The 14,074-nt window shown below is 41.8% G+C and overlaps 1 protein-coding gene across 2 annotated transcripts; it reads right to left on the reverse strand.

Annotated features, from left to right (window-relative positions):
- Nucleotides 1–632: 632 nt before the first annotated feature.
- On the reverse strand, nt 633–8,214 carry LOC125540405 (exocyst complex component EXO70A1-like). 2 transcript variants are annotated; one of them, XM_048704018.1, is made up of 13 exons: nt 7,886–8,205; nt 7,698–7,793; nt 6,455–6,660; nt 6,154–6,354; nt 5,910–6,048; nt 5,615–5,827; nt 4,663–4,868; nt 4,347–4,547; nt 4,164–4,263; nt 3,919–4,046; nt 3,675–3,821; nt 2,808–2,954; nt 633–1,139 (listed from the first exon to the last, which is right to left on the reverse strand). In XM_048704018.1, the coding sequence occupies exons 1-12, from the start codon at nt 8,054–8,056 to the stop codon at nt 2,849–2,851; spliced, it is 1,914 nt and encodes a 637-aa protein (XP_048559975.1). In that variant the 5' UTR covers nt 8,057–8,205; the 3' UTR covers nt 633–1,139; nt 2,808–2,848. The 2 variants fall into 2 exon arrangements, with proteins under 2 accessions (XP_048559975.1, XP_048559974.1); XM_048704017.1 differs by having other exon boundaries at nt 5,910–6,354; nt 7,886–8,214.
- Between the last annotated feature and the right edge of the window lie 5,860 nt (nt 8,215–14,074).

Genomic DNA, 14,074 nt, shown 5'->3' on the forward strand with positions numbered 1-14,074 from the left:
TAAAGCAGAGAAGGTGAATTCTGGTAAGATGTTCCAGTATGGAAATCTGAAGGATGCGTAGGAGGAAATGATCACAGAAGAAGGTAAAAAAAAAAACTGGCAGCGAAATAGCTAGCCTGCTGGGGAGGAGGCAGACAAACCTGCCGTCCATGTCATGCTTACACTAGGCTAGGGCTAGGCCAGGGACTCTAAACCAACCCTCATTCACCTGAGTTAATTAGTTGAGGAAAAGAGATGGGCAGATACAGAACCTACTCTGTACTTTCTCAAAAGTGAAAAGGCATGTGTTTTCAAATTATTTGGCAAAAAGTATTCCAAAGCTTCCTTGGACCAACGAATCCTAACGGCACAAAATTGACAGCCAGCCAAACTAGTAGCTAGTCATTTGGTAATCATCAGGTCTTCACATCCCCTTGGCATATCTTGTGTCGTATGCGAGCACTACAAATTATTCCCACGTGCCTACCATCGTTCATCAGCCAGGTTTAAGAGCATCCTCAACTGCACAATGTTATGTACTTTTTCTTTCTTTCTTTCTAATGCTATGCTATTAACTTCTGGTAGTAAAATTAAGCATGGTGTAAAGTTGTAGGCAGGAAGAATCCATCTGATTACGCCTGTTTGCCACCCGGTTTATACCACCGAAACCAAGTTTATTAAACAGGAAGAGACAATATTCTCCCAAAGAATAAGAATAAGTTCTACCATTGCAAGAAAACAAAACAAACAACTATGTTCCCATGATAGCTCTATGACCTAGTCCATTAGCTGTGACGATATTACCACGAAACGACCAGAAAGATATCTATCGCCTTTTTTCCAGCAAATCCCTATCTGATATCTACTCTCTGAGTACAACCAAAAACATCATGCGTTGCTAGACCCACACACTGATTTTCATAGCTCTGCTGTCAACGTCTAGATCCAGAATTAAGTGCAGATTATATGTGACGCTCCCTGCAGCACGCGTGCTGGAGCACAGGAAGCCTTACGATAATGCTGGATTGAGATTTGGTTGGCTCCGATAGGTTGATGACCTGCTCAACTCAACAGCATAGAAAATGACTCCCTGACCAACCGAGGCCACGGCAATATATCCCCCTAGTTCCTATTATGAGATCCACAGAGTTTGAACCTTCCTACAGAAGCATTCAGAAAATAACGTTACTGTGCAGCATGCAATGAATAAATTGTGACCGAGAAGCAGAGCTGAGAGACCCAAAATAAAGCTGGTACTACGCAGTGAATAATAAGGTTCATCTGTAGGTACATTTAAGTAAAGAAAAGCAAACCATTTTTTGGGGCTGCAGAGAACTGAACCAAGCATATCAGAAAAAAAGGAAGAGCATCAGAAAGTGCTCCAGCCACAAAGTTTGTGGCGGCTTTTTTCTTATAGTTTACATATAGATTCTCATCCATAATGTCATCATAAAGGCAATAAAGCAGAATTCTGGGAATTAGTTTATGTACATTAAGCTCCAGGGTCTTACAAATAGTTGATGGAAAGGCGCATCATCGTTATTCCAAGACAAAATGAGAAGTTATCGCTTCATTAGTGGGGATCATACATGTATTCCTCAGAGAACCAAACAGAATAATCCTACCTAAAAAGGATGGATATGAAGGGACTAGAATAATGAGAGCAGGTAGGGTGCTGGTATATACTAGCATAACAATATTGATTTACGATTCCACTACACTGGCACCAGGTGAAAAATTCAACTAGTTTGTGCTAAAGAAGAAAACTTTTGCACTGTATAATTTGGATAACATTTGATTCGAAGCAAAATCAAAGCACACTCACAGGAAATAAGGGATAAAAAATGGAAGGAGAAGAAGTTTGGAAACTGATGGTATATGTTAGTACTGTAATCACCACTCAACCTAAAGCTAAACACTCCCAGATATCTACAAGCCTATCCATCCGGTCAACATGGGTCTAACAATTATTGAGTGGACCACTAGTGGCCAATATCCTCATACTCCTGCTATAGTGCATTATTAAGAAAGAGGATATGGTGACGATGTACACCATAAATGGTCCCTACCAACTGAAAATGAGCAGAGGATAATATAGAAAACCAAATATTTTCTGCTAAACTTGCCATGAGTGAGTTGTAGTTTCTGAAAAATAAGAGTACATTCGACTCATTTGCAAATACATACTACATTTTTCAGCCACAACGGATACCTTATTACTAGCTAACCATGAGGGTCATGTATGGGGGCTTTTGAAATTTTTTAAGAATTTCCTTGCATCCATGGATCTAGATTGAAACTTTATTATTCTGCTAGTATCCTTTTGTTTTGATAGGAGTTAAACCAAACTTGAGAACTTTCTATTGCAGAATATACTGCAGAGCAACACCTCATAAGGTCAGGTATCTCACATCAGTTTACAGGTAGATTATGCAGTTAACAACCTTATATTTTATACATTTCTTCAAAATGAAAATATGAAAACTTGGTCTGAACCTAAAGCCTTGGAGAAACAATGAAAGATTTCGTAACTCCAACGTTAACATGCAGTGAATGTAGACAGCAACCAGGAGCAAGGGCCAAAGAGAATATCAGATTTACTGAAGTCAAAAGGTAAATTTGCTAAAAAATATATATAATGCTCAGCTGAGAAAATTTAGCCATTGTAGAGAACTTGTAGCGGAGTGGAAAAAACATTCAGGTCGGAACACTCGTAATATTGTGATCATCACAACTGCCACCGCCACCGCCACCACCTCATCATCATTATAATCTAACTATAGCACTCCCATAGCACATATACAATTGACAGGAAGCTTCTAACTTACCGTTAATTAGAATGCTTGGTGCAATCAGTGTCCCAGTTCACCTATTGTGGTATCTTCTTTGCAAATAGATTACCAAGTGTTTGTTCAAGTGCTTCTGGAGTGTACTTCATATATTTCGAAGCATGATGGCTGTTCTCGACAAGAGGCCTGGATGATAAATAAAAGAGTAATCACATCAATAATACGACTTGAGTTTATAGGTTAGAGAAACTTGCATGATTCGCATTTAGTAATGAAACCTAGCAATGTGTGCTCTGTGCTTTGCAACGGAACTGGGCAATGTGTACAAGTAGTAACCAGATTTAGGAAGATATGCTGAGGATGTACATTATCCACGTGCGCTAAAAAAAATCTACCTGATTCACATGATACCTCTGTCCATAGAACTAAATGGTTTTATAATCAAACAATCCAAAAATTTTAAAAACTAGATCCAGTCCCCCCCTCCCCAATAGAGCATGATCCACTAATACTGCTCAGGCAAGCATTATCAAAGCCTAGCTAGCACGCCAACTGGTATTGTGTTTGTTGTGCAAAGCAAATAATGATGCTAGTGGTGTTGACCAACGACTCGATCATTCACCACAACAGTATGCCAAGAATGGTTATGATATTTACTTGGTATATGAACTGCAATCCATCATTAAAGATGGACAGCTTGACTAAACAATAGCGAAAATACTTGTATCATTCCCACTTGATACAATTGCACCTGTAGGAAGAGAAAATAAGAACACTGGCCAGTTGCTATTCAAAATTTTGCACCCAAAAATTTATTAACCTCATTCATGATTAGCAAGGAAAAATCTAATAACACATCGCGATGAAAAGAAAGCAGAAGATAGTCGAGCAAGATAGGAAAAATACCCAAAGCGTTTCAGGAAAGATCTATAAGCAGGTAACAGAATTTCAGCAACCGCAAGGATAAGGTTATCGCGTAACTCGTTATCGGGAATAGCCCAGTTCATCTGAGTCTGACAAACCTCTTCAAATTGCTTGTTGAAAGACTTGAATCTGATAATATTGGAAAGCAACACCATAAGAAATAGCAAGAAAAAAACACCAAAATAAACAGATTAAAGTACACATCGCATTGAAAGTTAGTTCTAACCTCGCCTTGATCACAGATGTGGAAGTTGTACTGCTGTGAGATCCGATACTTCCAACACTTCCTGCAATACCTTCTGTAGCAGAACCTACTGATGAAGTTAAACCTTGAGCTGAGAGACAATCCAATACCTGCAGTTAATTAAAAAGAGAAGGAAAGGGCAAATAGGTAAACAAACATGTTAATGGAAACTGGACGATATGTGGGCATGCATTGTGCTGCCAAATTTGAGCTTTTGACCATCGGACCTTTCCCCAAGCAACTCTTTTGTACTGAGTAGCATGTTGCTGCACAGTCCTTCGGCGTCTTTGAATCCAATCATCACCAACTAAATCCTTGGCTTCTGAACTGAGAACAAGAAAATGATTATTCCATCCAATTAATGAGATCTCAATTTCTTGTGTTTCTCTCATTGTATGCTTTGTATATACCTGCGGATAGATCTGACGATATAGTTGATGTTATTCATTAAGAACAGAATTCCCAGGGCATGATCCTTGTATTGCTTTGCTTTTACATCTAGGTTGGTCTCTACGGCATGTATAATGCCAGAGATTTCAGAGACCAGACCAGACTTTGTTCCGTCTCCATTGCTGGATTCTTGAAAGATCAGCTTTAGTGATGACAGATAGCTGCATAAAATTTATATAGGTCTTAAGAAGGAATATTGTTGTTAATGGTAATGCACTGCATTTGTGTTGGAGGACATGTTGAAGAAATATATTCAATGCAGCATATTTCACTTACTCCATAAGATATTTGATATAGTTTCCAACATAGCTGGTAAGAGGATGCACATCTCCATCAGTACTCGTATTCTTAGGCGGCTCCTTCACAATGCTGTCTTTGAAGTCAATGAGAGTCTTTTTTGCTGCTTGTGCTAAACATTTGACCAAAGTACTTGCAGATTTCCGGTTTTCAGCGCATTCATCTCCTGCAAAGACAGCCTCAACCTAACAATAGCCAAGAAATGAAAATACACATTCAAATAGCATGTAAATGCTGCCACGCCACACACACACACACATGCAGTACTATATAGAAATAGGGGCATATGCATTATCAAACCCGAAAAAATAAGTGTCACTGTTCTTTCATCAAGTACAATGTCAAATTGCTCAGTCACTGCAGTGAACATACCATGATAGACAGCGAGCAACAGACAACTTAAATTCACCGCAAATATAGTATACACCATTTTAACTGAAGAAATAAGGCCATGCATATATGAACCAGAGTCGTGGTATTTGCACCTTTAGACTGCACCTAGCCACCTACAATCCCATAATTCAAATGTATGTCGTTCGCCAACCTAAATCTGTGACTACCTATCTGAATATTTTCTACATCCAATTCACCATATATGGATTGGCTTGAAAACGGCAATTTTCTTTAAATTAGCATAGGTATTTGGTGTGTATTAGAGAGCGTATGTTTTCTTTGTAAAGGTCTAAGTGTAATTTTGTCAGAGAGATAAAGGATGTATGGTCCAAAGGGACATTCTCAATTATTGCCAAAAAAACTATCTACATCGTTTGCAGTGCATGTAATAAGCATCACAGAAAAAAATGGAAATAGATGCACAATACGAGCATTCTGTTAGGGAACAGCAATTAGTCTAGGTATGTTACGTACAAATAGTGTCATTCACAGCATTTGCGGCAATAGACAAATGGACTACAGGTGGCTGAAACTTCACCTCAGATTGAAGTTCCAATGTTCGGTCAAACATATCTAGCAGCAAAAATACTTTGTCTGGTGATGTCTTAGATTTAGAAATAGCTTGTCCGAAGCTGAGTAGATTCAAGAGGCTTTTGGATGTTGCTGCAGCAAAGCAATGGTCTTTCCATGCATGCTTCCCTTCAAAAATTTGATCACACAGTGCGCGTTCACTAGGAAAAAGCAATTTTACCTGTTGAACAAATAGTCAGCTATTATTAGCAAACATCATTTTACAGTCCAAGCCTTATGTGGTCAAAAGTCAAGAGCCTCACCGCAATCTGCAAACATCGGATCCAGTGAGTAATTTTAGCGTTCCGGCTCTCAGCCTGCGCAGTCTGTACTTCTTCTGCCGTAACATATTCAACTCCCAACTGCTTAAGGGTCAGTTCCAAAGTTGAACTGCGAATATCTCTGGAAGAATGAAGGAAAATGTCATGGGCAAGCAAATCATGAAATATAATGGTAACACTGCACTGCAAGTATGTCAGGCAATTTGAAACTTGTAGAAGCTTGCACCTGTATATTTTCACAAACTGTTTATGGCAACCAAGTTGGAGTGATTTCTGAGCTAACTTTGAGAGCCGAGGCACGTAGCGTGGCTCAATGAGCGTAGGAAGAGAGAGCACGGCACCCGGATTTGGCTGACTTTCAGCAGAATCTTTCGCTGATGAACAGCTTGGAAGACATTTGAGAAGTTGCTCAAGCTCTACCGGTTTGCTATAACCAATCATCCAAAATAGAGTGGTTAGTTCCCCGTGAGATCATGTATACATACACAAGTGAGAAGTATGGGCCTAAGCAAACGGGCAAACTGAACCTGCATTCTGATAGCACCCTACTGAATTCATTCTCCAACTCAGCAGCTGCCTTGTGAAGCAATTCATCGACACGTTTGAGCGCGTCGTCACCGGCTTTACAGATTCTATTTGAAGTGAAGAAGTCCTCAGCACTTTTTAATTTATCAACCGTGTCGAGATAGCCAGTAAGACCCTTGCTCGCACTTTCCAATATCACTGACTCTGCCTGTACAAATGAAGTTCAGTGAAACATTAGCATGATCTGGCAGCATGACAGTGACAATACACTCCCGCATCAATGAAAAGCCCACGGGGAAAGTGACCCCTGTTTCTCTAAAATAAAAGGACCAGTTCTGCTCAGTTAATACAGTAGTATGTTAGACCACGCATACAGAAGGAGCAGCATCAGTGGAAATCGTCCACCAAATGTTCCACCATAACCAAACAAAGTCTAAGACTAAGACTAGATCCTATCACAAATTCAAGACAAGGATGCGCCGACCGTGCCGACCTGTCGAATTCCTGGTCTTCTGCAGGAATGGGCAGTTGTCAGTTAACCATGACATTGCAGCACTCCATTTTGGCGTAGTGCACGCTCGCATTGCAGCAGTTGCAACGCATACGCTAGATTCAGAGCCCACTGACGACTCGAGAGGTCAGGCGGGCACGCCGCCGCACTCGAAACCGCGAGCAAAATCGCTATGCACTACGGCGGCCGGCGAGAGGCGCAGAGAGACGCAAACCTAGAGAAGCAGGAGCGGAAGCACGACTTCGGTGGCTCCCTCGCATCCCGAACGCCGCCGCGCTCCTCGGGAGGACGCCACCCCGCCGGAGCAGGGGCGGGATCTTCACCGGCTCCGATCCATCTGGTGAATGGGCGCCGGCCACCGCCGCGCCGGGGCCGGTGGGGAGATAGGAAACAGATCGCGCATTCGGCCCAGCACGACGCACTGGGACGGCCTCGCGACGGCAGCGTCGGCCCGACACATACCTGGGCCTCGCGCCGAGTAACACCAGTACTGGGCCGGCCCAAGCCAGGAGATTCGCGTCGGAAATTGCGTGTCCGTGCCGTGCCCGTCGAACCGATCAAACGACGCGGAGGACTCTGTTGGACCACGACTAGTCGGCCGATGCTCTCCCCTCCGGTCTAGAAGCAGACACGCAGACGGAATCGCCATTGCCGCCGCCGCCGTCGTCTGCGCAGGACGACGGCCGGCGGCGAGCAAATCGATCAAAGCAAGGCGGACGAACCAACGAACGTACCTCGCGCACGGCGTCGAGGTGCCGCACGACGGCCTCCACGGCGCGGAGGCTCCTGGCGACGTTGTCGTGGGCACTGTACGCGCTCCACGTCCTCGCCTGCAGACGACACAGAGAACGGCGAGCCATGTGATCGATCGAGCCGAGCGGCGTGTACGGCGAGACGAGGGGAGAGCTAATGAATTCGGAACCTGGGCGGGGCGCACGGCCTCGTCGACGGCGGCCATGCGGCGTCCGATGGAGTCGACCGCCGCGGCCGACCCCTCGCGCACCGCCTCGCTCCTACGCATCGACTCCCGCAGCAGACTCGCTTTCTCGCGCAGCAGCGCCGTCTCCGCCGCCGCCGCCGCCGCACGCTCCATGTCTCTGTCTGTAGTTGTCGACCGCGGTTGATTGAAGAAGAAGTAAAAAGGGAAAACAAGCAGAGGAAAATATATGTAGTAGCAGAGATAATCGAGGAGGAGTTTTTCTCTTGGTCTCGCGCGCCCCCTTCCTCTCAGACTCTTACATATCTCCTTTCTTGAGAGCATAAATAAACCGCCCCTCTTGCTCTACACAAAATATTCATTGTTGCGTCGTAGTAATTGAAATATAATGTTTAATCTAATTTCTAAAAATGGAATCTGAAACAAATATTTCAAATTCAATGTTTTCCATTATTTCTCTCGCTAAATCTTATTGCACTTACGATTCCGCAACCGCGTGCCATCGATGCGCTTAGTGCCATCGGTTTCCACGTGCCTTTCACGTGCATGTGGTTTCCAGCGGTGCTGCCTGTTGGATGTTTCAATGTAATTAAAGCATTTACCGATACGATGCTTATCATTATCCATAAGACTTTATTTTACCAACGTTCTCACGGTTGTGCCCAAGCGGTGCACGCATCACCATCGGTTTTTCTAGCACAACTTTCATGCGCATGAGATTGCCAGCGGTGTTGATTGTTGGGCATTTCATTTATAATTAAAGCAAATAATAGTACCATATTTATCAATTATCATTATATTCGGTAACATCTTACTGTGCTAGCGTTTTTGTGACTGCGCATTGGTGACACGCTTAGCGCCATCGGTTTGCCCCTCACAACTTCCACAGGCATGTGGTTGGCCAGCCGTGCTACCCGCTAGGTGTTTCAATTATAATTAAAGCACACGTCAATGCAATATTCACAACTATATTTGGTATAACAAATGCGCTAGGCAATTGTGTCCTAATGGCGCACTTAGCGCCCTTGGTTTGTATGCATGGTCGTATATTGAGATGGAACCTTTTTCATGCATGGCTGTATATTGAGATGGACTTATTTTCATGCATGATGCATGCTTAGGTGACATGCTTGCATGTTGAGAGAAATATCTTACTGAGGGCTACCTATTTACCTATAGAAGATTATCGTCTAGAAAGTCTATCAATAAACATTCTAATGACACGCTAGATTTCTTCCTAATTTTCACATGCCTAAACATAATTATAAAATGCCATCAGGATCTTTTTCAAACCATATGCTTTAGATATCTACCAAGATCTTTAAGGCTACACATAGAGATGTATACACTATAATAATGCGAGTGTAACAAATTAACCGTGAAAACATGTAATTTTGTTTTTTCTCACATTTATGGGGATTAAGTATAAATATTTTTAAGCTTCAGTCTCTACAAAAACAACCAATGTAACATTCATTACAAAAATGGCTGAAATTTAGCACAATGCATACACATTATTGAACGGTAGACATTATATATGTATTGTAAATAAAACTATTTTTATATTGTGTAAAATTATCATCTGGTTATTTATCCCAAATAAGTTAACAAAGGATATTAGCTACTATGATTGTAATTTCATACAGTGGGTTATAAATAATTAAAAAAGTTTAGTATAAATATTTAATTTATTTCTCCTTACAACCAAATTTTGTTAGAACCGATTGTTTTTTGATAGGTCATTTTTATATGTTATTATTCAAAAACTATACACATACAGATTTTGCTTAATAATGGGCCAAAAATATATAAAGTGTAAAATAAAGAAATTATAATTAAATCAAAACCAAATATAAGAAAAATAAATCAGTGTATTGATAAGAGATTGGACTCAATTATATTTTTTTTCACGCGCCCATTTATTAAGGTTTTTATTCAATTTATTGTCTTTTCTAGTATTTCATAAATAAATGAAATATTTTTTTCTCGGATGCGCAACGAGTCCTACGACAGACTCGGATTCTCACACCGCGGTGCTACCTCCGCTGTCGCCGCTATCTGACCCTGTTTTATCTCGTCGCACTCATCTTACTAAACCCGCCAACATCGGTATAAATTAGTTTAGACATTCATATATTATTGTAAAGTATCAAGATTCAAACATGTATTAGAAGAAAATGAAAAAGACTAGCGCAACTAGATGGTAATAAGATTACATCTCACCCTCATCCTTCGCTAATCATAATTACACAGGTGACATGTTACATTTTCGCCATCCTGACGATGGTTGTTGACTTGATTCAGGTCACATGGAAGTATTCAAATATATACATGCATAGGAAAGGTCATGAGAATTTGGTGGTGCAAACAATTACTAGGACACATAGAAAAATATTACCTCCGTTCCGAAATACTTATCTTAGATTTGTCTAAATATGATGTATCTAAGACAAGTAATTAAGGACGAAGAGTGTAATAATACCAATGTCTTCTGTTCTCAGACAATGAATCTCTATTTTGTTTGGGGTGTACAAAAAATACATATTTGGCATCAAATTCTAAAGAATGTGTATTTGGGTAACATTTGTTTGAATCTTTAAATCTTTCATGAACACGCAAAAAGAAGTTTAAAATCTTTCACAGTAAACTTTACAGTATATGTTTGGGTAACATTTGTTTGTAGTTTTTTTAGCATCTCTTCCAATGTGTCATTTTTCTATACGCATCAACAGACCACTAATAACCCACAAGTATAGGGGATCGCAACAGTTTTCGAGGGTAGAGTATTCAACTCAAATTTATAGATTCGACACAAGGGGAGCCAAAGAATATTTGAAGATATTAGCAGCTGAGTTGTCAATTCAACCACACCTGGAGATTAATTATCTGCTGCAATATGATCAGTAGCAAAGTAGTTTGATAGTTTTGATAGTAGTGACAGCAGCAATATTAACAGTAACAGTGATAGCAATAATTTTGTAACAAGTGTAACAGTGATAATAGCAATAGTAACGTAACAAGATCAATAAGGATAAATTCGCAGGCATTGGATCGGCGACTTGTTGGATGATATTCATCATGTGACAGTTATAACCTAGGGTGATACGGCACTAGCTCCAGTTCATCGATATAATGTAGGCATGTATTCCGTAAATAGTCATACGTGCTTAATATAGTGAAACTAAGGGATATTAAGGCCTCCTTTTAATAGAGAACCAGAACAAAGCATTAACACATAGTGAATACATGAACTCCTCAAACTACGGTCATCACCGGAAGTGGGCCCGGTTGTTGTCACTCCGGGGTTGCCGGATCATAACCGTAGTAGGTGATGTTGGGGAACGTAGTAATTTCAAAAAAATTCCTACGCACACGCAAGATCATGGTGATGCATAGCAACGAGAGGGGAGAGTGTCGTCTACGTACCCTCATAGACCGTAAGCGGAAGCGTTATGACAACGCGGTTGATGTAGTCGTGCTTCTTCACGATCGACTGATCCTCAGTACCGAACGTACGGCACCTCCGTGTTCAGCACACGTTCAGCTCGGTGACGTCCCGTGAACTCACGATCCAGTAGAGCTTCCGGGAAGAGCTTCGTCAGCATGACGGCATGGTGACGGTGTTGATGAAGCTACCGGCGCAGGGCTTCGCCTAAGCACTGCTACGATATGACCGAGGTGGATTATGGTGGAGGGGGCACCGCACACGGCTAAGAGATCAATGATCAATTGTTGTGTCTCCAAGGGGTGGCCCCCCTCCCCATATATGAAGGAGTGGAGGAGAGGGAGGGGGCCGGCCTCCTATGGCGCGCCCCATGAGGAGTCCTACTCCCACCGGGAGTAGGACTCCCCCCTTCCAAGTAGGAGTAGGAGAGGAGAAGGAAGGGAGAGAAGGAAAGGGGGGCACCGCCGCCCTGATAACCCACAAGTATAGGGGATCGCAACAGTTTTCGAGGGTAGAGTATTCAACCCAAATTTATTGATTCGACACAAGGGGAGCCAAAGAATATTCTCAAGTATTAGCAGTTGAGTTGTCAATTCAACCACACCTGGAAACTTAATATCTGCAGCAAAGTGTTTAGTAGAAAAGTAATATTTCTGGTGTTTTATAGTGATGATAACAATAGCAACGGAAAAGTAAATAAGCGAATAACAATATATATGGAAAGCTCGTAGGAAATGGATCGGTGATGGAGAATTATGCCGGATGCGGTTCATCATGTAATAGTCATAACCTAGGGTGACACAAAACTAGCTCCAATTCATCAATGTAATGTAGGCATGTATTCCGAATATAGTCATACGTGCTTATGGAAAAGAACTTGCATGACATCTTTTGTCCTACCCTCCCGTGGCAGCGGGGTCCTATTGGAAACTAAGGGATATTAAGGCCTCCTTTTAACAGAGTACCGGACCAAAGCATTAACACATAGTGAATACACGAACTCCTCAAACTACGGTCATCACCGGAAGTGGTCCTGATTATTGTCACTTCGAGGTTGCCGGATCATAACACATAGTAGGTGACTATAGACTTGCAAGATAGGATCAAGTACTCTCATATATTGATGAAAACATAATAGATTCAGATCTGAAATCATGGCACTCGGGCCCTAATGACAAGCATTAAGCATAGCAAAGTCATAGCAACTTCAATCTCAGAACATAGTGGATACTAGGGATCAAACCCTAACAAAACTAACTCGATTACATGATCAATCTCATCCAACCCATCACCGTCCAGCAAGCCTACGATGGAATTACTCACGCACGGCGGTGAGCATCATGAAATTGGTGAAGGAGGATGGTTGATGATGACGATGGCGACGGATTCCCCTCTCCGGAGCCCCGAACGGACTCCAGATCCGCCCTCCCGAGAGAGTTTAGGGCTTGGCAGCGGCTCCGTATTGTAAATCGCGATGAATCATTCTCCCTGGGTTTTTTCTCCCCGAAAGTGAATATATGGAGTCAGGGTTGTGGTCGGTGGAGCGTCAGGGGGCCCACGAGGCAGGGGGCGCGCCCCCCACCCTCGTGGACAGGTGGAGGCCCCCTAACATGGATCTTTCTTCCAATATTTTTTATATATTCCAAAATAATTCTCCGTTAATTTTCAGGTCATTCCGAGAACTTCTATTTCTGCATAAAAATAACACCATGGCAATTCTGCTGAAAACAGCGTCAGTCCGGGTTAGGTCCATTCAAATCATGCAAGTTAGAGTCCAAAACAAGGGCAAAAGTGTTTGGAAAAGTAGATACGACGGAGACGTATCAAGTCCCCCAAGCTTAAACCTTTGCTTGTCCTCAAGCAATTCAGTTGATAAACTGAAAGTGATAAACAAAAAGTTTTACAAACTCTGTTTGCTCTTGTTGTTGTAAATATGTAAAGCCAGCATTCAAGTTTTCAGCAAATAGTATGAACTAACCATATTCACAATAACATTTATGTCTCATGTTTACTGATATCAATGACATAATCAACTAGTGAGCAATAATAATAAATCTCGGATGACAACACTTTCTCAAAACAATCATGATATGATATAACAGGATGGTATCTCGCTAGCCCTTTCTGAGACCGCAAAACATAAATGCAGAGAACCTTTAAAGATCAAGGACTAACTAGATATTGTAATTCATGGTAAAAGAGATCCAGTCAAGTCATACTCAATGTAAACTAACAGTAATGGATGCAAATGACAGCGGTGCTCTCCAACTGGTGCTTTTTAATAGATGACTCAGCATAAAAGTAAATAGATAGGCCATTCGCAGAGGGAAGCAGGGATTTGTAGAGGTGCCAGAGCTCAGTTTTGAAATAGATATGAATAATATTTTGAGCAGTATACTTTCATTGTCAACATAACAACCAAGCGATGGCGATATCTTCCATGCTACACACATTATAGGCGGTTCCCAAACAGAATGGTAAATTTTATACTCCCCCTCCACCAACAAGCATCAATCCATGGCTTGCTCGAAACAACGAGTGCCTCCAACTAACAACAGTCCCGGGGGAGTTTTCTTTGCAATTATTTTGATTTGATTTGCATAAAGTATGAGACTGGGCATCCCGGTGACCAGCCATTTTCTCGTGAGTGAGGAGCGGAGTACACTCCTTTTGAGAATAACCCGCCTAACATGGAAAATACAGACAACCCTAGTTGATACATGATCTAT

Source organism: Triticum urartu, chromosome 2, assembly GCF_003073215.2.
Source record: "Triticum urartu cultivar G1812 chromosome 2, Tu2.1, whole genome shotgun sequence".
Lineage (NCBI taxonomy): Eukaryota > Viridiplantae > Streptophyta > Magnoliopsida > Poales > Poaceae > Triticum > Triticum urartu.

Bases quoted from the DNA above. Each gene is read 5' to 3' on its own strand.
- LOC125540405 (XM_048704017.1), bottom strand. From the start codon at position 8,056: ATGGAGCGTGCGGCGGCGGCGGCGGCGGAGACGGCGCTGCTGCGCGAG. The intron at 7,794-7,885 runs GTTCCGAATTCA...TGTCGTCTGCAG, and splicing joins AGGCCGTGCGCCCCGCCCAG to GCGAGGACGTGGAGCGCGTA. The intron at 4,869-5,614 runs GTGAAGTTTCAG...GGCTATTGTTAG, and splicing joins CATTGGAACTTCAATCTGAG to GTTGAGGCTGTCTTTGCAGG.